This window comes from Nipponia nippon, unplaced genomic scaffold (assembly GCF_047370975.1).
Source record: "Nipponia nippon isolate SJK-2023a ecotype South Korea unplaced genomic scaffold, ASM4737097v1 scaffold_4, whole genome shotgun sequence".
NCBI lineage: Eukaryota > Metazoa > Chordata > Aves > Pelecaniformes > Threskiornithidae > Nipponia > Nipponia nippon.
This window is the reverse complement of record NW_028262358.1, coordinates 120,615,279-120,642,774: the sequence shown is the minus strand read 5'-3', so window position 1 is coordinate 120,642,774 and position 27,496 is coordinate 120,615,279. Positions and strand designations below refer to the sequence as shown.

The following is a 27,496-nucleotide window of genomic DNA, read 5'->3' as shown; positions in this document are numbered from 1 at the left end:
AGGACCTGAAGTGACTATCAGAGGTCTCAGGGGTTGGCTGAGAACATTAACTCAGCTCCCCTAAGCTTTGCTTAAGCAGGCCACAAACTGTCCATGCCGTGCTGTTTTTATGGAAAGGTGCCTCTCATTCATTAGCAAAAGAAGAGATGGAGAAGGGGAGAAAAGAGAGAAGTCAGGCAGTTTTCTAATGTTGGAGACCTGGAGAGTAGAGGTGACTTCCAAGGGCCCTGCAGAAGGGTCCAGCTTGACTGCGATTAGGAGCTCTACAGCGTCTCTGAGCTCGTGGCTGAACCACTGCCACAGGGGACCGTAGGGCACAGGGCTCATCCTATCTGTCTCCAAGGGCCTTAGTCTGAATTAGCTGTCTGGTCTCCTTCAGTAGTGGAGCAAGAGAAGCCGCTTTTTCTGATGCCTTCAGATTTTGGGCTCAGCTATCCTGTAGCATATTGCCCCCCTCCCCATCGATTACTGTGCATAGTGGAGAGAAGGCTCTTCATTTCTGGGGTCTAAGGATGAGGATGAGCTGGGCTCCTCTGCTTTAGGGCTTCAGAATCATTTTAAAGTTGATCACAGATATCAGTGCAGACCAGAGAATCCTACAGTGTGCTAAAATGTGAAATAATTAATGGTTGGTGGATGGATTGAACCCAGCTCCTTGCTCCTGCTGTACATCAGTGCTGTGGCCTTCCCACACCATGCAACCCAACACACATTTCAGTACATGCCCAGCTAGTAACTGTGCCCAGCACACCTTACAGCTGTAGGTGTTTTTTTTGGGGAAAAAAAAAACATGTTTGGTAATGATTAGTGTAAAAATAACCTCCAAAATTCTGTCTTACTGGTCTCTGCCTGCAATCTTCCTCCTGCCTGTGTCCAAAGCAAATCTGTTTCCCTGACCCTGGGACTTAAACAACTAATTTCCTGGAACTTGTTTGAAAATTCAGCAGCTAGCTCTGAAATAAGTATACTCACAGCTTGAAAATGGGAAAGTTCTGACCAAAATCAATTGACATTGGCTGAATGATACTGCATTGTAAGATAGCAAAATTTGGCCCTGATCAGGAGCGCAGTAGTCCATATCTCAAGGACCGCCAAAATACCCATTTCTCAAGGCAGGACTTATGTTTTCCCTAGGTTTCCAGATGTTCCAGATGACTTGCAAATCTGTTTGGCATCAGGGCACGTATACAGCCCATATATGATCCACACCCAGGTCATAGAGGTTACAGAAACCCAGGATTGATTGTCTACTGCCCCCAACAGCTGCAGGGAAAAATAACATCTGCATCGACAGCTCCGAGCAGAAACCTTGGGGAGACTGGCTGTGCTTCCTGAGAGTTTCCCTTGGCACTGTGTGACCATTGCTCGGTTTGAGATACTAAGATACTAAGGCATCAGATACTAAGAGCCCACAAACACACAGAAATAAAGCTAAGTGCAATATTTACATTTGAAAACTTGCATGTTCTTTTTCTAAAATTTCCCTTCCACTACTCAGTTTGATACGCGAGCACGGAGGAGTCACCTCTTGCTTCCCACAGAGATGACTATGTAGGGAAGGATCTTTGTAGCTTGCCATCAAAGCAGCAGACAGACAGCTGGGGAACATCCACATCTGGGTGTGCTGGTGTTTCATTGCATGTTGCATTCCATATAAATTCCATATGGAGTCAAAATCATTTTGGACTTGGTACCTCCTCCAAGCCAATGGCTTAATTAGGAGTGTTTTGTTTTGTTGTTTTCCTAAAGGAGAGCTGCAGTCCAAGTGCATTATTATGGGTTTACACATTGCTGTGCTCTTAATATCCAAGCTTTCGTTTGGCTGGAGGCTTCCTTCCCTGTCGGGGAAGGGTTGCTGTGGGAGTGTTGTAGGTTACACAATATTTTCCCAACAGAAAAGCAAAGTGCATGAGTTGGAGTCTGTTGTGATAATGCACGAGAGGAAGTCAAAAGCCAATCTGTGTGGTAAAGGGAGCCTACGAATGAGATAACACAGAGTCGCTTGTAGCATGACTATTTCAGATTGCAGCCTGATGGCAAAATCCTGTATGCCTATTAGAGCAAGAAGTGAGAAATCAGATAAAATAGAAACATTCACAAGATGTCCATTTACAGTTACAAAATGGCCACTTTGCTGACAGGAATATTCTTGGATGGATTCAAAGAGCCATCTCGTTGGATTAATTGCATTCCCTTGAGCAGCACTGAGCAGTCTGAACTGGGTGTTATACTTGCACGTAGTCAGAAGACGACTCTGCCAGAAACAATGGCAACCTGAGAAAACAAGACTGATAAAAAATGGAGAAAAATTGAATATTTTTGTTGTCCAGGTTGGAGATGGTAAAGATAGACTGTGCGGCTCTGTGTTGGTTGCGTAAAGCTGGGAAATAACTCCAACCAGTCCCAGCCTCAGCCTGCTGTATTACCCTTCTTCTCTGGAAAGTGAGGGTAACTCACTACCAGGAGAAGGTTCCTGACAGTGATTTTTAATTAGCTGGTAGAATAGTTTTTTAAAGGAATTACAATCCGTTTGCATGGACTTCTCCTATTAACTCAAAACATTGTTTTTCCCCATACAAATGCAATGAAACTGACACCAAATTCCTCCCTATTTTTGGTCTAATATTACTTATTCTAAATGGGGATATAGTAAATATTGTTAGGAAGGATTATTTACATGAACCAGCCATAACAATCAAAATTACATGTTATGAGCAGTAGAAGAAATCTTTCCCTTTTCTCTTACTCTCCCATCACCAGCATAGGAATCCTGTACCTACACACATCTTTGCCTTTGTGCTACAGTGCAGAAATGGGATGCAAGAAAGTCTTGCAAAATAAGCAAACATCCTCCACCAAAAAAGCAGTGCTGAGATATTGATTGCCTTCTCATTTAAATGTGCCATGCGCACTTTCTGCACCACACATTTACATACAACTGTCTTCACAAGAGTGGAAAATCTGACAAGTAATTTTCTGCGGGGACATAAAAATGCAGGATGGAAACCTCTAAGCCGCGTGGTCTTTAAGGAGCAGTCATCCATTCAACTGAAGCTATATTCAATATCACAGTATCTTGTTGATAGATGACATAAAACAAATTTGTTACTTAGAGAGGCATGTTGATTGGCTTCACGCTGGGCACGCATGGAGAAAGACATCTAGACTGTCTTTTATCCAGATGGAATTCCTAAGTCAATCAAATAAACATAATAATAATAAGGTTAATCTGGTCTTTACTCATTCAAGAGAGAAAAGCAGAGATGTGGATCTAATTACGTAAATATTGTAAAATCAGTTTGCATTTATCTCTTTCCACATCTCCTTGGTACAGCCCTGGTTCAGCATGCTTAACACAGTCTTTTTGGTCTGAATGATTTAATTCTGGGGCTAAAACCATTCAAGATTTGTTTGAACAAGAAAATCTTGTTTTCTTTGGAGCATCTTGAAGTAGGCATAATTACAGTGTTGCAAATTCGATGCTCTGCTTAAAGAGCTGTCAGCGTTTCCATATTAAACCTCTATTTTCGGGGGTTAACAGAATTGCCAGAGAAAGAAAAAAAAAAAGAGAAGAAAAAAAGAAGAGTGGAAAAGAAGGGTGCATTATGGCCTGAAACTTGGTGTTTAGGTTTTTAATCCAGGAGGGAGGTTTCGAAATCAAATTGTGCAAAATTAATTTACACTGTATGCTTGCAAAACTGCTCATGTCACTTTTTTCATGCTTTTTTTTTAAAAAAATCAGCCCACAATAAAGCCCACTTATTTTGCTTGCTTCTACTGTACACTGCTCTTTAAAGTTAATGTCATTTCCATACAATACCCCCAATGTACTATGCCTTAGAGGCAGCATAGATTGAATAAGTGACTTGGAGCCAGGGACTCCCAAGTTTATAATTTAGCCGCTGACTCACTGTGTGGCCTCAGGCAAGCCACGTAACTCGTATGTCCTCATCTATGGTATGGTCTCAATTTTCCATTGTGTTGCACAACATGTAAGGAGCTCTGCTCATGTTCAATAGGAGCTTAACCCGATGGTGAGTGGGTTACTGGATCCTTGTAGAAGATATGAGACTTAACACAGCTCCCACTTACCAGGTTTTGTCTATTCAGTTCAATCTGCAGGAGATCAGTCTTCACTGAGCTGGTCCAGGTGGGCATTTGGTGGAGGCATCTCCATCTGCGATTTCTCAGTTGTGGAGATCAGTCTGTCTTGGTGCTGGCACTGAAATAATGTTCTTCAAAAACTTCAGTAGAATAACTGGGAGGTTGTTTTGACTGAATGTGTAGGCTGCTTTGCACTGGACCTGCAGGAAACTCAGCTAATGTTGACCCTTTCTGTACACCTTCAGCTTTCCTCAGCTCTTTGTGTGTTTCTCCACCGTCCCTTCATGTCTGAGATTTTCCTCTACCATAAAGCTCATTTGCTTTTGCATACAGTGGAGAGTGAAACTCCTGTTATATATTATTCTGCTCACATGGAGAGGAAAACATAGACAGCTTGTGTAGACAGTGGATGAGGGAACAGAGAGACTTTTTCCTTAAGAATAGCAGCCCCTAAGAAGCAGGTCCTTCAGCATTTAGCCAGGACTGGGAAGGGACTTTTTGCAGCAAGTAGTGGCCTGGTGTAGACCTCTGTGAATGATACTGCATTTGTGGGATAATGAGACTAGAAACATAAATTTAGAAGAGACTGTTCTGATCATCACTTCCAGTCCTCCATATTGCAGGCAAATGTACACTGGTGGTGAGTTCAGATGTGTCAGCAGAACGTTTGCTACCCAGGCCACAGCACATCCCATCTCCCAGCCCCCTATAGCCATCTACAGACCTGTAATAACAGACCAAGAGTAGCAGCTAAAATGTGTCACAGGAGGAGAACAAGAAAGGCTCAGTGGGCTGCCAGTAGCCTGGGTCAAGAACAGTGCAGACATGGTGAGACTGGGCAGATCTAGAGAGATGGGGGTCGCAGCCAGCCTTCCCCTCTCTGAAGGGGCCTTTGTTACAGCCAAAGATGATCATGAAGAGCACCCTGGCTTCAAAAAACATCCCCCCTCTTCTTTATCCCCTGTCTACACAAGCTGCCAATATCTGATCACTTTTTGACCTCATGCAAACATTTCTCTTGTAGAACATCTTGCAGCACAAGCCCCACAGACTCACCACACATTTTGTGAAGAACCATGTCTTTCCTTTTCCTTTTTTTTTTTTTTTTCCCAATCTTCCACTTCATAGTTTCATGTGGTGCCTTTGTGGTCTTGTCCTGGAAGACAGCTTACCTCAAAGGGAGTTTTTCTTGATAAATTTTTAGTTTTAATAGCTAGACACTCTCCAATGTCCTTGCACTTTTTTCTATATTGCCTATGTACCAGTGCTCACGTGGTCCCAGTTTCATATCTGTGGAATGGGAATGATAGTGTACGATATCATCTAACATATATGGGATTATGAAATACAGGAAATCCCACCATGATCCAGTATTCCCTGCCAGTTAACAAAATAGTTTTATGTCTCTGAGCAGACATGTCACCAGAACAAGGATCTGGATTTGTGTCCTGCCTTTAAACATTCCTTTTCATCTTTAATTTGGATCCCAAACTGAACTGTTGGAAACTTAGAATGAGATACTTGTAGAAAAAATTTTTATTATGAATGTGGGAAATATTTTGAAATATTTTGTTTGGTTGAGCTGTTTCAACACTAAGCTGTATTTACAGTTGTTCTCCATTCACCTTACGGAAGTTGTTTTCTTCTGGTTGTTTTCTTGCTGGCTGGGCTTCCTTGTTGGAGTGAATCTCCATTGCTTCACAACAGATATGCAGATCTCAACATGTATGTGTATCTCCAGCTACAGCAGATGCATGTCAGGATGGCTTGACCTACAATAGTTCTAATTTGCTTAGACCTGACCCAAGCAATTTTCAGATCACATTGACCCCAAGTTAAATGCTTTCCTTCAGCTCTCCTGAGGGAAAATGGAAACATTTCAGGAAAATCAAGCTTTTCCTAGGGGCAACACTGTCTTTGTACAAAACAAATTTGGTATTAAAAAAGAAAAACAAACAAACAAACAAACAAACAAAAAAACCAAAAAAAATAGGCCCTACAGAGGGACCTGGACAGGCTGGATCGATGGGCCGGGGCCAACTGCATGAGGTTCAATAAGGCTCAGTGCCGGGTCCTGCACTTGGGTCACAACAACCCCATGCAACGCTACAGGCTGGGGGAGGAGTGGCTGGAGAGCTGCCCAGTGGAAAAGGACCTGGGGGTGTTGGTTGACAGCTGGCTGAACATGAGCCAGCAGTGTGCTCAGGTGGCCAAGAGGGCCAATGGCATCCTGGCCTGTATCAGGAATAGTGTGGGCAGCAGGAGCAGGGAGGTGATAGTGCCCCTGTACTGGGCATTGGTGAGGCCGCACCTGGAGTACTGTGTTCAGTTTTGGGCCCCTCACTACAAGAAGGACGTGGAAGTGCTGGAGTGTGTCCAGAGGAGGGCAACGAAGTTGGTGAAGGGTCTAGAGCACAAGTCTTGTGAGGAGCGGCTGAGGGAGCTGGGGTTGTTTAGTCTGGAGAAGAGGAGGCTGAGGGGAGACCTTATTGCTCTCTACAACTATCTGAAAGGAGGTTGTAGCGAGGTGGGGGTCGGTCTCTTCTCCCCAGTAACGAGTGATAGGACGAGAGGAAATGGCCTCAAGCTGCGTCAGGGGAGGTTTAGGTTAGATATTAGGAAAAACTTCTTCACCGAGAGGGTGGTCAAGCATTGGAACAGGCTGCCTAGGGAAGTGGTTGAGTCTTCATCCCTGGAGGTATTTAAAGAACGGATAGATACGGTGCTTGAAGACATGGTATAGATGGACTTGGCAGTGATAGGTTGATGGTTGGACTCGATGATCTTAAGGGTCTTTTCCAACCTTGACGATTCTATGATTCTATGATTCTATGAAAATGTGAAATTGCTGAGTGGCTCTAATTGCCCATTCTCTTGATTTGATGTGAATGCTGTGGAGCTAAGTGGCTATATCAGAAAGGATACCATTTCCGTACATGGGAAACAGCAATGTTTTAATTCAGCATTACGCTAATAAAGAGGTTTTTCTTCTGCCATCTAGTCAATGTTAACCAGTCTGCCAGCTAGTCTAACAAGGCGTGAGACAAGCCTCGTAAAATTAGGTTGCTTTACCAAAATAAGAGTGGGTGATAACCCTAAAAATTAATACCTATAAGGCACTGTACAGCCAGGAGGCTGGTGGAAACAAAAGCCATGCTCCCTTCTGCTGGAAAACATGTAAAATTGACACTGTGCACCAGATTTTATAGTGGTTTGTAAGATTTACAAGACATACTGCAAGTAGCACTTGCTAAACTGTACAGCTCAAGACCTCTGGAGAGAAAAATATCTGCAGGAATGGGGAAGAGCAGTGTCAGCTGTTTAGCAATGGCTCTCTGGGGTGCCTTGGTGGGGTGAATAAACGGTGATGTGGTTTGGTTGTCAAATGCACCAGTAGAGGCAGAAGGTTGGAGTGGTTTATAAATTAATTCATCTTTGGTTTGGAGGAGAAAGACTTTACTCTTATGCTTAATGCATGGATGTAATATTAAGAAGAGCTGAATGTCTATAAAGCTCAGCTATTGACTTTCTGAAGTATCAGCTAGCTGATCTGAACCTCACAAAAGTGACTGCAACATTTGTGCACTGCTCAGTGGCTTTCATTGAAGACCTCTGCAATGTCACTAGAGCTGGACAGACTTTTCAAACATGGTATTTTTTTATCTATTCCTTTTGCCAAAGCCATTTCCAAAGAGGATCCTGAACGTTCCCCTAAAGCCATTCTTGCACATAATTAAATTCAAGCTTCCTCTCCCCTGGAGAGATGGGGACACCCATGTTGCAGTGTTGCTGGCACTTTGGGTACTAGCTGGCAGAAGATACTGGTACTGGAAGAAATGATATTCCACCACCACTGCTCCATGGTTCTGCCTTTGCGTTTTGTCCAAATCCCATCAAAAAAGCATGAAGGACCAGAAGCGCTGCTGGACCAGAGCTTTGCTCATGGCTGCATGGGTGTCTCCAAGCCACCTGGCCTGCTAGGAAAAAGACGACTTTCTCTTTAATAACAGATGGTGGTAGTGAGACATGAAAATTAGGGCATATTTTCATTTGATATTGGAATATCATGAGCATCAGTTATTTTGGGAAGGAGTCCAAAAAATACTTGGAGAGAGTCTAAAACTGCAGATGAATCCGCAGGTTTATTTTATTGGGTGATTTCAGTTCTGCCAAATATTTGTAGTGTAAAGAAATCATAAAAAATGCTGGTGGTCCTCGCCTGGCGGGTACTTCTCACATATTTGAGACAGTTGTACGAACTGTGACAAGAATGTTTGATCTATTAGCTTAAAAACAAATTAGAGTCTTCAAGAGAAATAAATGAAGTATAGATGGTAGAAATACATTTCTCTTATCTTAGAGAGACCAGGAATTTTTGCCCCCAGGCTTTATTTGCATTTAATTATCACAGTTTGGATTTCCTCTACTGCATGCATGGAGGTTTAGTCTGTCTCATTCCATCCTCTGTTCTGAAATAACATTAGTACCTGTTAATGATTATCATTGTCAATTATGTATTCTGGTTACATGCACATTATAAGAAATATCAGTTTGTTTTAATAAATCTTCAAAAGGTAGCCTAAACCTGGGCCTTATCTCCTTTCTGCTTTGTAATTTATTTATTTTTACAGTTATGATATATGAAAGACACTGCATGCTCCCAGGGACTGGGAATGGGTATCTACTCAGCACTTGAATACTGAGATGACAGATAGAAAAGGTTTTATTTAATATAGCTTTCCAGATGAACCGAGAGGGTCATGTATCTCAAAGATACACAGAGATAGTGAGGAATACAGGTCTAGAAATCCAAAGACTCAGTTATATGCATAAAAGAGAGGAAACTTAGATGTACAGTGAACCCATAGGTGGTTTAGTGTGATGCATACTAAGTTGCAGAGTAGCTGATGCTCACAATTTAGCAATTATTCTTTTTCTAAATTATTTTTTGCTAAGATAATAATTTCTCTGTAGTCTTGACCTGGCAAAGGACTAATTGCCTCACTTCCCATTGGTGTATAGGGAACAAGGATAGTCCCATATAAGAAGTTTTTCAGTGCATTTTTAAGGTGAATTTTGTTTTGAGTAATGCAAACTTGATGTTTATGCTGTTTGCCCATGCAAATTTCCAGGATTATTTTCATTCTCTGGACCAGCACTGAAATGTCCACTCCAAAAAAGAACACTTTAACCAAGCATTCTTTATGTGGTCTTCAATTAATAAACAGGAATACGCCTTTCTAACCTTGTGGGTACTGATTTTTTCTGTTTGCTGCTACTGTATGTAACCTAAATGAATGGGGCATTTATATACTGTCCTTTCATCTGGGATATCAAAGCACTTTATAAATATGGACCAATTGGTCTGATGTACAACCACTGAATTGTGGCCTTCTCGGAGGTGGCATGCGGTTGACATTTTGGCTGGCAAAGCACATTTGAACATCAGAAACTGTTGGTTTTCTCAGATGGATAGGCTTGGAGGTGGGTGCGTGTGAGATTATCTGAATTCATCTCTAACACATGCCTGCCCCAACACTGGGAAGCAACACCATCACCTGCTTTCCAGCTAGGTAAAGTATGGGCTTGGCTAAGAACACGACCAAAGCATCTTCCATCACTGGATCACTAATTTTAATTCAGCCCAAGACGGTCGCTGTCAAAAATTATTACCATATGGTAAACTGGTAACTTGCCAGAAGAAAATGAGCTTGGTGGTCCCAGATTAGTTTCATATGGACAGGTGTCTACACCACAAAACCACCGTCATAACTGCTAGTAGCTGTTGGGTTTCGGAAAGGAGGTCCAGGACTGAATGGGTGATGGTAACACAAGTGATGCTTCTAGAGGTGGGATCTCGAGGCCAGAGAGGTGAGGCCATTTGTGTCTGTTGAGGTGTTCCTTGACACGTGTGACCACTTCAGTTTCCTGAGCTGTCGGCTAGCTTGTATAGTGCTCTCCATCATTGTTGTGGCAAGTGCTTTCTCTTACCTTTACACAGAAGCCCTATCCCTCCCCTGCTTCTACCCCGTTAAATGGATGCCACAAAAAATTTCAATGGGGAGTGTGTATTGAAGGTATTAAGTTCAGACCACACAAGTAGTCTTTAACGTCTTTGGTATGACTTGGAAAAACCTCCAGGAACACAGGACTGGAAGGACCTTCTGGGTCACTGATCCCAACCTCCTGCTATTGCAGGCTTTTACTTTACATAATCCTTTTGAAAAGCTGACTAATCTCCAAAAATGTGGACAATCACAGGAAACCTCGAAAGCCTTCTATGTAAAAAAGGTGTCAAATCTGTTTTGCACTTCTCTAACACCTTTCATCCAAAACTTGTAATGAGTTTTGCAAACATGGAGTTAAGAATTGCCATGCCACTGGGAGGGAAGAATTATCCTTACTGTATTTGGGAGGAAGAATTTGGGAGACAGCAAAATTATGAAGCAAATAGCAGTTCTCATTCAGACAAAGCTCTTAGTTGCTTGAAGACTCTGGCTCCAATGGAGATATCCAAATCCATACAACCAAATCAATTAGACAACCAGGAATTAAAATCAGAGTTCCTGACTCTCTTTTTATCTGCCTTTTAACCACTGAAATGTACAACAGCTCAAGATTTTCCACCTGTCAGCCACACTAGTTCTTCCAGAAGAAATAGATACTACATCCTATTTCTCATGTGAAACAAAGTTAACATCATCGTGTATCATAGTTAAGTATACTCCAGGCGGGCAGGAGATTCTGTTATAATGAGGGAAGACCATCAGAAGCATGTCATAGGGGTTTTTTTATCTGTAGAAGATACAGCCAAACCATCAAAGAGAGATGAGTTTCCTGCATTTCCACAGCATGAGAAAAATGTAGCTGAATTCATCCTCAAACACATGAAAACATTCCTTCTGTAGGAAGAATGATTCTTGGGAAATGTACTGTGTTGTATATGTCAGGGAAATGTTTTGCTTACATCTCTAAGCCAAATTCTGCTCTCAGTCCCATTGACTCTTGACTGAGTTTGACCTCTCTGATTTGCTAGCACATTTTTTAAACTTATAAGTGTAATTGATGGCAGAGTATGGCCCTGGGGCTATTTATCTATCAGCAGATCATGGTATAGTTGTAAGGAATATCAACAGCATTAGGAAGTGGAGAAACTAGTCCCCACAACCTTGAAGCACCACTGCTTAGACACTGTTTCAGGTTACTGATGCTAAGACAAGAGTACAGGTCCACCTTTGATCAACATGTCTCGTAAGATTTTCTTAAAATTTATTACTTTAGGGGCTGATCCCACTCTACTGCCTGGTGGATAAAAATCTATCCATAGATTCTACAAGACATTTAGATTGAATTTCAGGTTTGCTAAATGAATGTAATTCAGTACTGGAAGAGGGAAAGCATGCACTCCTTATCTCTTGTGCAGATGCTATATTGGCAAAAGTTAGTAAAACTGTGCTTGCAAACTTGTCCGCAAAACATTTGGAGTTGAGGGTTCCTGGGAGGAAGCGAAATCCAGGATAAAGAAGTGCAGGGGCCAAACGCTGATGAACCCAGTTGCACTGAGAAGGATCAGGCCTAAAGAATTGCAATACTTTCAGTAAGCAACTGGGAAGTTTGAAGGATTTTATTTGCCTCTATTGGTACAGGAAGGAAGGACTTTTTTTTAAGTGACTGGCTGTGGTGGATGTTTTCTCAGGCCATTGTTGTTAGAATGGCTCATTTCATACAGTATCTCTACGGGACACATGTAAGAGAGACAAAACTGTGAATTCAAGCAAAATTCAAGTGCTTTCTCACCTGTTCAGGGTAATCTGGCCTTTAATGGAACAACTCCTTGGCGAATAGGTAGTGAGGCTTTCTTGTTTTCCAAGAGTGGCTGTCCTCACGTCAGGGAGTTCGGAGTTGAAAAGAAATGACCTGCAGAGAGAGTATGAACTTTCATCATGGGCTTGCTGGGCTCTGTATAGACACTTGGCATTGCACTGGACTTTTGGTTTCCCAAAGCAGGCCTCACCATGGCTTGGGTGTTCAAAACAGCATTGCCTACTAATGCTCCCTTGGTCAGCAAGAGGGGATCTACAGCCCCCTGCCCCTCTGTGCCTGGCAGACTAACATCCTTCCATGCTACTGTAGTCCTCTAAGATCAGGTGCATTTGCTTTGTAGCGCTCCCCTGTCACTTCTGTTACAAAAATACTTTCTGTACTAACATATGGTGCATCGGCAAAGAAACTTGTATGAACTAGGACATTTCAGATGACAGTTCACATCTCACCTTTAGCTCAAGCTGCTGTGCAGGGAATACTGCGGCAGCCTGAGGAAGGGAGCTGTACTACATGGTGTGCTCAGCAGGATTGGCAGATCTTGCCCCAAAATGCTAGGCTTCACTAGCATCTGCCATGGTGTGGTTACATATTTTTAAATCACTTTAATCACTTTTGTCTTTGAGATTTTTGTTTGCTGTTTTTTTCTGTGACAGATTCTCTTTTCTTCTCCCATCAGAACCATGCTAGTCAGAGAGAGACATGGAAATTATCTTTCCTTAAGGTCAAGTTAGGGGTGCTTGAACTGGGGAGGTGTGCTCATTTGGGGGGGGTCCTAAAAATTGAGGTCTATCTCTATTCTGGAAAGCTCAACTTCAGGCAACTTTTTCACAAGTGCAGCTCCCAAAATCCCGTAGGCTCCCAGCTATGTGTATGAACACTTTACTGACTTTGGGCCTTGGGGAGCAGGGATAAATACCAAATTTAGGGTTGTCTCTCAACCCAAATTTTGAACATCCTGCAGATTGCAGTGCTTGGATTTCGTTATAAATGTCAAAATTCAGGATAATGACAATGTTGGTGTACGCGTCTCGGGTGACTCACAGCACTGCTCCACATTTGGATGTTTGATTCAAGCCCGATCTCTAATTATAATGTCACAGGGACTGGCCAAGTGCAGTACCTCCGTCTGACGTTGTATACAGTGTGTTGGACTGTGTATTTTGTTCCAAACCTCTGCTGCTATTACATTGAAAGCATTAGCTGTAGCATGAGCTATGCAGGGATGATTTGGGGTTCTTATAGTCATTTCTGAAGGCGTATCCACTTTCACACTGCCCAGAGAGACTGAGCAGCAATGTTGTCTCAAAATGGGCCCCCTGTCTCTGCGACAATATAATCAACATCTATGGAACAGATGTATAGATGGATGCAGGGGGGTTTTGTTGGGTTCTGGGGTTTTTTTTTTGCCTTGGAAGCCTTAATTCTCTCCTTTCTAAGCCAGGATCCTGCATGAGTTTTCTTGTTGACTCATATATGGACTTTCGCAGCTGCGCCTCAGCTCTTCCACATCACTGCTTCGACAGCCTGTCTCTCCTCACATTCCTGGTGGCGTCCGGGCTCCTTCTGACCTTGGTCTCCTAATAGTTCTGGGCTAGCGCAGACTACCCGACTCACAGTCCTTGTTAAAGACTACATGCCATCTTTTTACAGCTCAGTTTATTTCCATAAATTTAATCAAGCAGCCCTCCTTTTACAAGGCAGCTGACCTTTTGGTCTTTCTTCCTCTTGGTGCGCTGAAGATTCCCGATGCTGCCAGAATCCCCCTCCATCCCCTTTTTAAGGCAATCCTTTACATAAAGCAAGTGGCTCCCCCAGGAAAGAGAGAAGCTTCTTGGCATAGAGAGGAGCCTTCCCCGACAAGGTGCATGTATTATGTCCTTAGAAAACTTCCTGTTTCCATTAAAATATGTTATTGGAGATATCTGTGTATTTCTGTTAGAGATGAGTCCAAACCATGAGGCTGGATCCACACTTAGTCAAACCATGAGGTTGCTTAAAGTCGGGTGTACAGTCTCAATGTGTGCTTTTTGGCTTGAGCTGCTCTCCTGTTTGCACAGCGTAACACAAAAAGCATCACTACGCTGTTGGGAAAGCTGCTGACACAACTAAGAAACTGAGTGGTAAAGACTTGTCATCAAAATCAACAAACCTGAAGGCAAATGGGAACCTGGTGGTGTGAGTAATTGTGACCCCCTGCCCAGCCACACAGAGCAAACTTTCTCTTCTCAATAATCACCAGGTTTTATGAAAGAAAAAAATCAATTGCAGATGAAGCACAGAGCAAAATTTCCCTGCATTCCTCTTACGGGGGAAAAAGAAAAAAAATCTCCTTCTTTGGACTTAGTTTGTGTACGTCTCTGCTGTGTGCCGAGCTGCAAATGGTGGCCTCTCATTTCATTAATTGACAAACACCATCCCCTAAACATTTCCAGGCACAGTCATTTTCTTTTCTCAGGTTTACTCAGTGGTTCTTACTGAGGTTTATATTTTTCCACGCATGTGCTGAGAATAAACTTGCCTCTGCGATCTCATCTCTTGTGCTATGAGAAGTTTTGATAATGTAATTCATAAGCAACTTCATTTTCTGGGTCTTTCTCTTTTTGCAACTATCCTGGCTTTGGCTATTTACTCCTCTCTTTGCAGCAAACTGCCCTATTTCCCAAATACCACACGACTTTCTGAACGGCAGCATTTCATTCCATTTGTCTCTCTTTTTAAGGGGCTGATCTGTCTTAAAGAAATTTTTCTCATTTAAAAATAATTTTGCTGTGGTTTTGCAGTCAGCATGGTTCCCCCCCAAAAAAACAAAAAAAAAATCCCTACAGGCCTATTTCTTCTCCTTCTCTCATGATTACACTAGTGTAATGACACTGATGCCGATGGAATTATCCTGGTTTACACCAGTATGTTTGAGACCAAGGGCTGTAGGATGGGATATACTCAACACCGTCACAAAATCATATTGAGGACTGGGCCAGAAGGGTATCTCCATCTATCAAAAGGGATCTCAAAGTGCTGTTTCATCTTCAGTTTCTCAAACAAAGGAATATAATCATCCACCAGCGGGATGCAACAATCCCCAGGGTAAAATCTAGCAATACATTTAACGTGGAGAACAAAAACAGCACAACACGGCCCTTTAGGAATGTAAGCAAGGAATACAGTGTCCAGCTGAAATTAGTGTTACTATTTGCCTCGTGGAAATTGCTTGGGAAGCCCAGCCAAATTCAAGGCTCCAGTCTACTAGAGCAACCACAGTGAGGGCAGACTCTGTTCCCCAGTGCTTGCAGTCCCAGTGACAAATAGCAATCAGACCGCGGGCCAGCAAGAAGTTGAGCCAGGCAGAACTAAAATATCCCTGTTGGAGTGCAGTCCCATGAGACCAGTGTTATGTCTTACCAGAAACAAAGAGAAGAGCACATTTCCAGTCTCAAAGACTTCTCTGTCCCATTAAGGAAAACTCCAGACTACAATTAGAAAAAAAACAAGAAAAAGAGACGCAGCCACAGCGCGCCAGTTTGTATCCAAAATGCAGCCTAAAACAAGAGGGTGTGCTCCCAGGAGAAGGCTGCTAGCACCCTCTTGGGCTGGCGGCTCTGGCTACCTTGCTCAGGAGGGTGGGAATGTGACCCCGGAGAGAGACCATCCCTCCCCCAAACCCAGAGCCGCTGGGTAAATATTGACTCAGAGCGAGGAGTGGCTGAATCACTTCTCCCTGCCCTGCCAAGGTGTTTCCCTCTACCCAGCGAGTGTCCAAGCCCACCCTGCACAGCCCAAAATAGCAGACGGGAGTTGGTACCTGTGGTGATCAAAGGACACGGACTCAGACAGAAAGACAAGAGTGCCTCTGTTTGTGCAGGGCTGACATGTTTGTTTGCTCTCCGAGTGGGCGGAAGTCTCCTCCAGTTAGTTATTCAGGAGGACATGCAGTGGAAAGGGTGGATAGGTGGAGGGACAAGGAACTGGGAAGCTCCTAGTGCTGTTCCTCCATCCTTGTCATGTGCATCACACCCCAAATTCCCTGACTGCTGGTGCGCAGTTGATAAAGGTGTTGTGCCATACACAGTTAATGGTAAAACAAGGGCCTGGGTTCATGAAGTCTCTGCCCCAAGGTGCATCGAAGAAACAGTGAATTTGTGAGAAGGGGTAGGAAAAAGTCCAACTGTCTCAGTTGTCCAACTGTTGTCATAGTTGGATTCAACCGTATGGTGAAATGATCTGGATCTTATCCCTAGATAAATTCAGATCATAATCTAAGGGTATTAAAGTTAAGCACAGAGAAGACCTGGAAGCCAAGCGGTGGTGACCACTGACTGGAGCTGTGAGTGGGTGTCATGTACATTTGGGTGGCTACTGGCTAGTGTAATCCAACTGGATGTAGGGGAAGGCTGAGTTGACTGTTGCAAGCACAGGTCTGGGTTTCATTTCAAGTCTGCTACATATTTCCTAACTGGGTCACTGTGCCAGCCTGTAACACAGAAATTATATGTTCCTCCTTCACCGAGCTGTCACAAGGCTCAAGGCTTGAAGGTTTCAAAAGTGGTTGAAGGTCTCCAAGAAAAAGGGCTGTGTAAGAAAAAGCATATGCTATGGATCTCTTTATATATGCTACATTACCAAAAGCGCTGTATTTATATATTTCAAAACTGGGCACTGTGTTACATTTTCATTCCCCAGTACAAAGGCAAATACATTCCAAACAAAGCAATGTTGTTTCAACAAAGCAAGGGTTGAAATCTCTCCAGGGCTTCATTCTGTCTCATTTAGATCGGGCATAAGATCTTAAAGCAGAGTTTAGTGGTCGGCCGATCATGTTCCTCTGGGAAATGACAGAGTGGTAATTCAAAAAGGGTAGTGAAGTACAGCATTGTCTTGGTCTGCAGGACTGTTCTTCAATAAAACCAGCGGCTCACCCGGGTTACAGGAGAACATTTTTTTCCAAAGGAGCTGTGGCTCTTCATTAAACAAAAGAATTCACCTCCGGCTAGACTTGGGTGTAAAATGAAAATGTTATTGAAGACAAAATGTCTTTGTGAAGACAGCATTTCCAAGATGCCTGCCACAATTGCCTGGGCATATCTTGCAGTTGAAATGAAAGTTAGGACGAAAGGTACGTCTGCAAGGCACAGAATCCGCATTTGTTAAAAATTTTTCAGGCTTGGGAGGTGGTTTCAATTCAGGCCAGGAGCTCCGAGGAGGGGACAAACAGCCTGGGTCCTGTCTGGCCATGGGCTGGCACTCGCTCTGCAGTGAGGACCCAGATTCAATCATGAGTGAGTGGAATCTTTCAGGACTTTCCCAAAAACCTTTCCTTGGAGTAAACAAGTTCTTCCACATCTGACACAGGAGATTGGGAAAGAATCTCAGGGTATCTAAATCCAAAAAATTATGAGATATGCCTCCTCCCCTCCAACTGTCCCGACACACTTGGGAAAGTTCACAAACAGCAAAGATGCAGTAGGAACATTCAGGGAAATAATTCATGTCCAGACTGGCATAATTCGGGTGTTCAGATATGGCTGTCTCCCACTAGAATTAACTCTGTAGGAAAGATATAGCCTATGCAGTTCCTCAGTGTATGAAGACGAGAAAAAGCACCTCAGGCTGTGCAGTTTCAGGGGATTTTCGTTACAAGATTATTTTCCTAAAAATGGCACCGTACCTCTGGAGATGAAACATACGGGGAAATATATGAAAATTTAATGAATTCCATGAGTTCCTACTTTTCTCGTGTACTTAAGGCAAGATCATTCCCTTGTCATCTTCAGATCACCTAGGGGCTCTTTATTGTACAGCCAAAGTGTCCACCTTTAGCTTGATGAGCATATTTTGGCCTGCAGACTCTTAGGCAGTGCAACAGCCAAAATAATCTTGCAGAAACACTTGTGCTATGTCTAATAATGGCCTCCTACTCAGCCTTTCCCTCTTTCACCCAAACATTGCTTAACCAGGAGGGCCAACAGCCATGGATCTGCTCAAGCCAGGACAAGAGGCTTCCCGCACTCTTTTTCATCATCTCTTGCATTTAAGTACTGAGTTTCCAGAGCCTGGAAAACTGAGTTTTCCTGGTAAAAGATGAGGATTGCTGGACCATTGGTCTACTATAGTATAAAATTCTTATGTAGACTCTAAGGCTTAGCAGAAGCCTTGTGCCGGGGAGTCAGATGGTAAATACCCAAGAAAAGATATAGTCACTGTGTTTCAGTGGGAAACACTGCTGTGACAAGCCTTTGAAAGGGACAATTCCATCTAAAGCATAACATGGCAGAGGTTCAGCGTAACCCAGCCTGGATGTAGTTTGTTTCATTAATCAGTCCAAGAAGAGCCATGTGGTGTAAGCAACAGAGGCCTGTCCACTGCTGGCTGAACAATGTCCTTGCTGGATGGTCTGTAGGAACCTGAAATCTCATTGACTCATGTGTACTGAATTTCCAGACTTGACTCACTGGCTACTAAAACCATAAGATTGCATGGTGTGTCTCGTATTTTTCCTGGAAAAAAAGAGCAGGTTAATATAAATACATTTGGTTAATTAACATCTGAATCTGTTTTGAAATCTCCAGAGCATATATGTAAAGAAATTAAACTAATCTCAAACCAGCAAAGAAAAAAACCCCAAATGTCTGGAACTTCAGGATTTGTTTCTATAATGTTCCTGGTTGCTTCATCCTTTGGGCATCCTGTCTCTTCTCTTTTGTATCTCTTAGTACCTACTGAATTTCGTGTGAGCACAGGCTTGTTCTAGGGCCATGTGTGGCAGGAAGCGCTATTGAGAAAGGTACAAAGAGTAGATACACAGGCGGTTTTAGAGAAAATGCTATCTGGCTGATTAGTATCAAAAATCTGCTGTGTAAATGGAAAAACTTCCTCACACAATGCGAAACTAGCCTGAGAAATTCATTGCTATAGGAATTAATTGAGACTAAAACCTTACCAAAGAACAAGAAAAAAGAAAAGAAGAAAAAGAAAAAAGGAAAAGAAAAAAAGAAACAAGAAAAAGAAACATAGTAAAAAAAATGGATGTGATGTTTACAAGGCTAATAAGAACATAATAAGGACATTTAGAAACACAATAGTACTTATTAAAGAAAGAAAACAAGACTCTCAGAAGAATTAAACATGTTGGAAAGGCTATCTGCTTCAAGACAGGAAAAACCTTTTGGTGTAGCTAATGGCCAGATTCAACAACGTAATTAAGTACCAGCTCTATTTTTGGTTGTAGTCCATACAGTTGCAGTCCATTTTGAGCCTGATCTTAAATAAAATTTGCTAACCTGCATTGTATAAAAGGTGACCATCAACAGCGTAAATATCTATCCTGGGCCAAAAACCCGATTCATTAATGGAACATCGGGAAAATTTCCTACAACAGATCAGGGCATAACTGTTATCGAAGACTTTTTGATAGCTTCCTTTAAGGTGGCATTTACTGACCATTGACAGAAGCAAAACACAAGAAAAATGGACAAAGTGGTCTGATCAATTTTAATGCTTTCTTCTACTCACTGTTTCTTTTGGCTCTCTGGAAGCAGCTGTCAGTCTTATTCTAGTTTCAGAGGACCTAAACAGTCTCTCCAGCCACTTCTCCATCCTCAGTAAGTTGCTGGGAAGGGAGCACATGTGGGTAAAGAAGAGAAGATGTCCTTGCATGGCCATGGGGAGGGCTGGGCTGGCAGTCTCCTTAAACACAACAGATTCTCCTGCTGTGCCTCATTTCTGTGCTGCAAAGGGGAGGGAAAGAAGGCTTCCCCAAATTTAAGAAGATGCCTTAATAGAGGGGTAGGGTAAAGGAGCCATCAGAGGGCTGCGTTGGCAATGTCAGTTGATGGGGAAGATGAAAGTGGCCTTTGGTCCTGGCTCCGTTGTGGACTTCTGTCAAAGCATTTCATTTTTCATGTGTTTCAGTCTGGCCCCCATAAAGTGCAGCCAGTGTGAGACTTCTCTGTGCAGTGCTTTGAGCACAGCGGGAAAAACATGTTAGGCAATGAATATTGTCATGAGGAATTGCCTGCTGCCCAACAATATTACCTCTCTAACGTGCCTACCTCCTCTTTTCCTGTTCCCTCTCCACGCTGAGATGTCAGGGCATCCTCAGGGGCTCTTCTTTTGTAAAAATAACCGGAGCTGCTGAGCACTTCAAAAAGTCTGGCTTTGTCCCATAGGTGTCAAAGAAGGACCTCAGGTTCTTGGAAAATCTGGTCCCAAATGAATGTAAAAATGCACATTTTGTCAGGAAGTGAATAAAATCTCACTGAAATTAAGCCAGGGACAAAGATGAAAAAGCAGATGGCCCATGACAAACTGTGAGAACAAATTTGTTCGCATGACATGGGAATAAGTATGTACTCATAACAGACTATTACTCAAGAAATTTTGAAAGAGCACAACTCCACAGGAGTCATAATGTGATTAGTCACATAAAGCCCAGTCCAGCTAGGCCTGGTGTATTGTACCTGAAAGAAGAGAAACAGACCCCAAAACAGACCACAATTAAAAAAAAAAAAAAAATTCCAAAGAAATGCATGAGTTTATGAAGTCAGAAAAACTCGTAAGCAAATTGAAATCTGTAGAGTAGCTCATGGACTGTTATTAGGCTGCTTAAAAATCAAGCAGCCAGAGGAAGGAGCCTTGCTGAAGTGACTCAACCAATAAGTTTTTAATTTGGCAGCACAGAGACAAAGTAAGGGTATTTTTGGTGAAAAGTCTTGGATTCTGGGACAGACTTTGCCACATGGCCCATTACAGCATGGTTCTGGTAATCTACAATTATTTCCAAAATCCCCCCTTTTTTTTTTTTTTAATTGTGGGAGTGATGGGTGAGATTGAGTTTGAAAACTAGTGGAAAAGGGCTGATTTTGAACACCGTCATCTATTGATGTGGTCTTTCAAATTAATATTTCATGCAAGACCCCTGATTTTGAGTGGGCATTTTTAATTACATGAAATCACTTTTGTCATTAAAGATTGCCATACCTTGGTATATATGATATTTTGGGATATTTCCATGTATCCAGAGAGGAGTGGATTCCTAGGATATAAATGTGATTTGTTTTATCAAAAAAAAATAATTAACAATAAGCTTGCCTAATGTTTTTATGAATTTTCTATGCATTTCTAAACTGCTCACTCAAAAGCACATGAGTGTTCAGAGCTAGTTTAGGTTTTTACAAAGAAAAGATGTTAGACACAGTATCTAGAACCAAATTCAGATTCTGAAATTACACATATGCAAAAACCAATCCTGGAGTGCTCACACTGATGTTTTTGTTCAGACCTATTCTAATGTAGTGTCTGGTAGTCTGTTTGCCCAACGCTGTAATTTAATCCCTTCTAAACTTGATTTACAGCTCAAAACCCTGCTAAACTTGACTGCAGATGAGCAGTTGGAAGCAATGCCACTCTGTATCTGAATCAAACCTGAGCAGCGCAGGAGGGATGGCTTCAGATTCAGATCCCAAAGATGGACTTTGTCCATGCAGAAGCAGTACCGACCTCTCTTATGCAAACGTTGCTATTGGACTTTCATTTACCACAAGCTGTTAGGACTTCAGTTTCACTTCTTACCAGAAAGAGGAGGCAGGTGTATATTTAGACTTTCTTGGGAAGCAGCTGCAAAATGAAGTGGGAGTGCGTGCACGCATTCGGTCTCACAGGCACACACGCAGATGCTGCTAGCTTTAGAGCAACTTCATAAACCCGAGCACAAGGGACAGTTCACAAAGGCTTCCTGCAGGTTACTGTGTCACTGAAGGGACTGCATTACTCATTTCAACGTCTCAATATCCTTCTCATTGAAATAGGTTGTTTGTTCAGTGCTGACTCACTTGGAAGATTATCACCTTCTGAACCACCAGCTCATTTCTTGAAGCAGTCTAGGGGCCTAAGTCTACTTTCTTGCACCTTAAACAAACCTTATCTCCATGTTTTTATGCCTTCCATGGCAGTGCTACCCATTTACTATTCTGATTTGATAGGAAATTACTTGCTACGTCTATATATAAAATGAGGAATCCAGCTCATCCGACTTCAGCCATTTAGAAGTTAGGCCATCTAAGATAGTTGACTTAGTCCTACAAGAAATGCTGGAAGGGGAGGAACACGCCACAGCATGATCCTCTCACCCTTCTTAGGGACCTGATAGCTTGGGATGGCTTATCCCTGGAGGTGCTTCTTTCTCTGCTGGAGTCCGGATGACTGCCTGGCACTAGATGCCAGCTAAATGGCTAATGTTAGATAAGCTGAATCCCATGCAGTGTGCTAGCCAGTGGAAAGTCATGCCCCAGCTTTTCCCTCAAGGTTTCTCCTTCACAGACCTTTCCCTTGTCAGCTGACAAAAGACTGAAATCAGAGTTTGCAGCAATTTGGCTGCAAGGCAGATAAAATCAGTAGTCAAACAAAAGCAACTAAGATAGCCAAGACTGCCTGAAAACTTAAATGCATGCTCTTCTCATACAGATGAATGCATTTAAAATACCTTTAGTTTCCTCATTCTCACAGGGCAGCCCATTAATCTTTTGGTAACATCCATCATCATGGCCAGGCAACATACCAGGAAATCCTCTCCTGGAGGTGCTCCATGCTCTCTCTCATTGCTGTAGCACCTGGCCTAATTACAGTCCTGTGAGGTTTTAACACCCCAAGGTCCTCTCAGAGTTGGCAGCACAGAAGTACTCCCTATTACTTGCAAATAGGTAACACAAAGATGTGCAACTGCTTTCTCTTTGGGAGATCCACAGTAGATCAGGAGGGTAGTGAATGTTAGACATCCAGTATTTCTAAGCTGGGCACCCATCTTATTTTTATGCACGTGATATAGGATTTCTCTCTTAAAATGTAGGCATTTTCAGTGCATGGCATCCACATCTTAGTTATCCTACATTATACCCAGCAAAGAGATGAGAACACATACTTCTCATTCTAGCAATAAAGAAGTGATGCTAGACCTATTTAATCCACTGACTGGGAAGAAAGACTAGGGAATTAGTTAGGATGTAGATATCTATACCGTACACTGCTAAAGCTAAAGGTGACATGAATCCCATCTCAGTAAACCAGTTCTCCTAAAGGATGAGGCCATGCTCCCTATGCACTCAGTAGAAAGAAGTGACTCAGAGTCTGTTCAGAGAGATACAGCCTATGTGTCTAAGCCCTCTCTTTGGGGGCTCTCCCTCTATATACAACATAGAAAATGCAGGTGCTTTCAGGGAATTTCTTCACAAGGCACTTACAGTTCGGTCATTTAGATGAATTGGATCCCAACCCAGGTTTTCTGAGTCTTGAATTAACTTCCCTAACTAGTGAAATGTTTTCTTGTAAGATAGAAGCCTACCTTGAACAGCCAGTCTTTGCACATGGAAGTACGCTATAGTACCTTGCCATCTTCTTTAGACGGGAGGGTGCTAAATGACCATGCACAGGTGAGTTGTTATGTTTAGGGAAGGTCACTGTACTTGTCTGAGTACCTTGTCTTCAACATCTCTGTTCTCTGCAGGCATCCATCCAACCTCACTTAGCTACAGTTCTGTCTCAATACAGGTCTAACACCCCCAGGAATGAGTGTGCACCTGGATGCTCCAGTTAAGATGACTCTTTCTGCTGGGGTTGTACAAAAAAGTCAAAAAAGCAAGCACTACAGTTGTGATGACTCACAGCATTCAGATAAACCAAACAAAATTAGAGAGGAAGGAAATAAATAGAATTATACTGTTGTATATGATAAGCAACTGTAGTAGCATGCTTCATCGTGCTTAGGACTTCCATATTCCTGGGGTTTCTCAAACATGCCCTAGCAATTTTGTCCATGGATAAAAAATTATTGACCCTAGCTGACCCTGCTTTGAGCAGGGGTTTGGACTAGACAGTGTCCAGAGGTCCCTTCCAACCTCAGAGATTCTATGATTCTGCAATTTTCATCATCAGTTTGGGTCTTTCGATATTGAGCAGTTGGGTCAGATCCTGTCCAGACAAGCAGTTGCTCTGGCTGCGCATATCCAGTTGTCAGCTGTGCACATACCTGGCCATTGATCTGAGCAGTGCAACAGCTTCCACATGTCCAGGATACGCCAGGACCCCTGCACGGGTGCCCAGATGCCCACGTGGAATTTCTTAGATGGAAGTATGGGAGCCTGATCAAGCTGAGCAAGATCTGTTTAAAAGGCTGCATGGCATAAATAAATCTTAAGGGGGGAATTAGGGGGATGACAAAGCCATGGCTTCTAATAGGAAAGCCATGCTGTTTGGAAAGATTGCAGCTAAAGGAAGAGCCTTTGGTGGTCACATTTTTGTCTCTCTTTTTGTCTGTATTAGTTACTATGCCTTGTATTTTAACCCCAATTACTCTTTAACCATTTAAGAACCATTTGTGACAGTTATTTGTCACAGTGCTAAACCAGATTGCCTCAAGGTTTGTCGAGCTTCCTCTGCTATCCCATGTATGGAAAAACATCACACTTAATTTGGTTTGTTTGGCCAGTGTGGACAGGGATTAGCCACGCTATATATGGACCATAAACACTGTTCTGGTTAACACTATGGTTGAGCCAAACCTGAACCTTTCATCTCACCCTTTGCAAACTTTGGTGGTTTGGATGGAAATGGAACCTGTATTTGAACTGTGCTTTATTTTTGTTTTTGTTTTGAAAAACCAAAGCCCAATCAATAACACTTTGGAAACCCAACATCCAGCATCCTCAGCCCACCTCTAGTGAGCAGGGATCGAGCGCCTGTGTAGGCAGGGACTTTGTGTCGGGAAGAAAGCCAATACACAAAGGAAGGAAACTGTTTCAAGGAACCTGCAGTAACTTTCCATAAAGATCTCAGGGACATAAGGGCATGCTGAATTTTGTGTCATAATCCCCTCCAGCCAACATGTGTGCTTAGTTAGGGAAAACATGGTGGTCCCATGTGGAAGAAAGATGGACTTTTGTAGGCTGCATATCCAATTGGTTTGGTGTTAGAAATGACAGGGAAAAACCTTCATTTGCTTTTGACTCACAATTTCAGTTTGCTATCTGGAATACCAAACCAGCCAGTAAAGAAAACCGATTTCTCACATCAGATTTTTTAGATGCCAGAAATAATAATAGTATGGTGTTAACACCTCAGTACTTGGCTTTCTCTAGGTTGTCTTAACCTAGATAAATCTACTAATTTGTGTCTTTGTATCCACAGCAGTGCCTTAAAATTTGCACTTAATTGCAGCAGAAGTAGTTTTAAAATCCATCTGTCTTACACTGACCGTTCCTGTAGCATCTCACCAACTTCTGTATAATGTGTTCCCAATGCTAAAATAAAGATCTGTGGCATGGTATAGTAATTCCACTTATGCAAGTCTTTGAGGCTGTTGAAAGACTAACATTTCCTATTATATTTCTGGCTTCAGAATTAATGTAAAAATAGGTTCATCCTTACCATACAGTATTTACCAACTGGGCACAGTGCGTAGAGCACCTTGGCCCATAGTGTGGCTCTCCAAGTCTTTGCATATTCCCCAGAGGCTGCTCTGTCATCCTATACTGTATATGTTGAACTCAGTCCAAGCAAGCATGTTTCTAATGAATTTAGTGGCCGTTGGATGAGGTCCACTGAACTGCTTGCAAGGCAGCATAGGTGTCAGGCCGGGATGCACAGTGTGAACAATTTCTTTCTCAGTCTCTTCTTTGTTGATTTTTATAGCTGAAGCTGCTAAATATCGACAGGCAGGGATCTATGTCTAAGTTTAATTTTGTGAATTCTGTCATGCTTCCGCACAAAAAATAAAATTATTTCAGAGTTTAAGGCACCAATTAGCTCTTGCTGTTTCTGGTGCTGACCTGCCCGTTCAAACCAGAATGCTGAAAACTGGGACCCTCTATGAAGCAGTAATTAACTTTGGCTCCGGCAGCAGCCATCCAGCCCTCACATCTCCATGGGAGATCTGAGTCAGTTAGGACATTACCATCATTCCATGACTGGCCAGAAAAACACAGTAGGTAATTCACCAGCTAATGCATACGTATGAGACTTCAACCAGAAAAATGTTAAGGCCTGTCCAGAGGCTTTATGAAGAATGAGAGTGGAAGGATAATTTAGATTTGTAGTGTCAAATTGCATGTTTACCTACAGTAGGCTCTTGTCTTTGAGTATGTCTGTTCTTTTCTAGTTGGCCTACAGAGAGTATCGCTACCAGCTAGTGAAATTCCCCCTTCCATCAGAAAAGCCTAGTCCCACTGAAGTGACAGCAAGCGATAGTCTGTGTATGCAAGTACCTGTGTGAATCAAGGCTCACGATGTGTCTTCCTTGCAGACTCAGACCCTTGCACACCTGATGCTCCACCTGCTGCCACTTCACCACCAACCTCTGAAGAACCTGGACCTTTCACAGCTCCAGCATCGCACTCCTCTTCCTCTGACACTGGTACTGCATCATTTTCACCACCGTTACCTGCCAGTGTTGCAGCCTTACATCCCAAACCGCCTCCTATTCCACCATCAACATCAGCTTCTGCTGCCACTGTTCACCCTGGGCTCCCTTCTCTTCCTGCACCACCTGCCTCTACTCCATCCCTGCACCCTGGACTTTATTTGCCGGTAGTCCCGCCCAGCAGTGCCACCCACCTCATCAACTGGCTGCCCTTCCTCACTTCTGCAACACTCACCACCATTCGAGGGAAGGAGGAAGACCAGCCATCCATAAGAACAGGCTCCGTGGAAGGCATGAAGCACTGCAGCACCACACCCCCACACCCCTCCCATGATGGAAATCCCCAGGCAGCACCCATGGGAGACAGGGCTCCAGAGGCTGCTTCCTCACCACCGGCTGCCCATGCCATGCCCCCAAGCTCCGAGCAGGCGTCAGCGAACGTGAGCGACATCCTGGCAGAGCTGCGGACGATGAACAGCCATCTCTCCGTCATCGCCCAAGCCCTGACGCAGCTGGCGTCGTCACTGGCACCGCAGCAGGACGCACGTGGCACCCCACCTCCTTAGTGCTGGGCCCTGCACCGGCTCACCCTGCTCATAGGGGCTGGTGTTGGCTGGGGACAGCCCATGGTGGAGGTAGGGTGGAGGAAAGGGACCCTACCCAAACCTGCCCGTACCATCTGTGCCAGCTCGCTGTGCTCTCTGACACCGACCACGTCTCCCCAGTGGGTTTTTCTGTTTGTTTGTTTATTTGCTCCTTGTAAATGGCTGCATATATTAAAAAATAGTTTTGTGGTCTTGTTAATAAAATTGTTTATATTTCTTGCATTCCTTTCAGATGTGCTTGCTCCCCTCCTCTCACCCATTAACCACACAAGCACTGGTAAGAATCAGTGAGGTCTCGCACAGTGAATGCAGAGAATCTGAAGTGGTGAGAAGTTACCCATGACAAAATGCTCAGGGAGGTGACAAAACCCCTCTGAGCAATGTGGGGGGACACAGACAGGAAAGAACACAATAAAACTCCAAAAAATTTTCCTATTTCTCTCCATCCATGCTGCATGGCACAACTCTGTTGAAGTTGGAGCCCTTCACGGTCCACTAAATCTCAGAGTAATTGCAATTACCGACACAGGTAAGGGCTGTGATAAATTGTTCAAAATATAAC

At 43.1% G+C, this 27,496-nt stretch overlaps 1 protein-coding gene across 2 annotated transcripts in view; it reads left to right on the top strand.

The window, feature by feature from the left end:
• Positions 1-27,027, top strand: part of RUNX2 (RUNX family transcription factor 2) — a 160,662-nt gene extending 133,635 nt beyond the window's left edge. For both annotated transcript variants that reach the window (XM_087775503.1, XM_087775501.1), the window contains one exon: positions 26,213-27,027. In XM_087775503.1, coding sequence (XP_087631629.1) covers positions 26,213-26,895 — 683 coding nt within the window. In that variant the 3' untranslated portion in view covers positions 26,896-27,027. The remainder of the gene's footprint in view (positions 1-26,212) is intronic.
• The last annotated feature ends 469 nt before the right edge of the window (positions 27,028-27,496 follow it).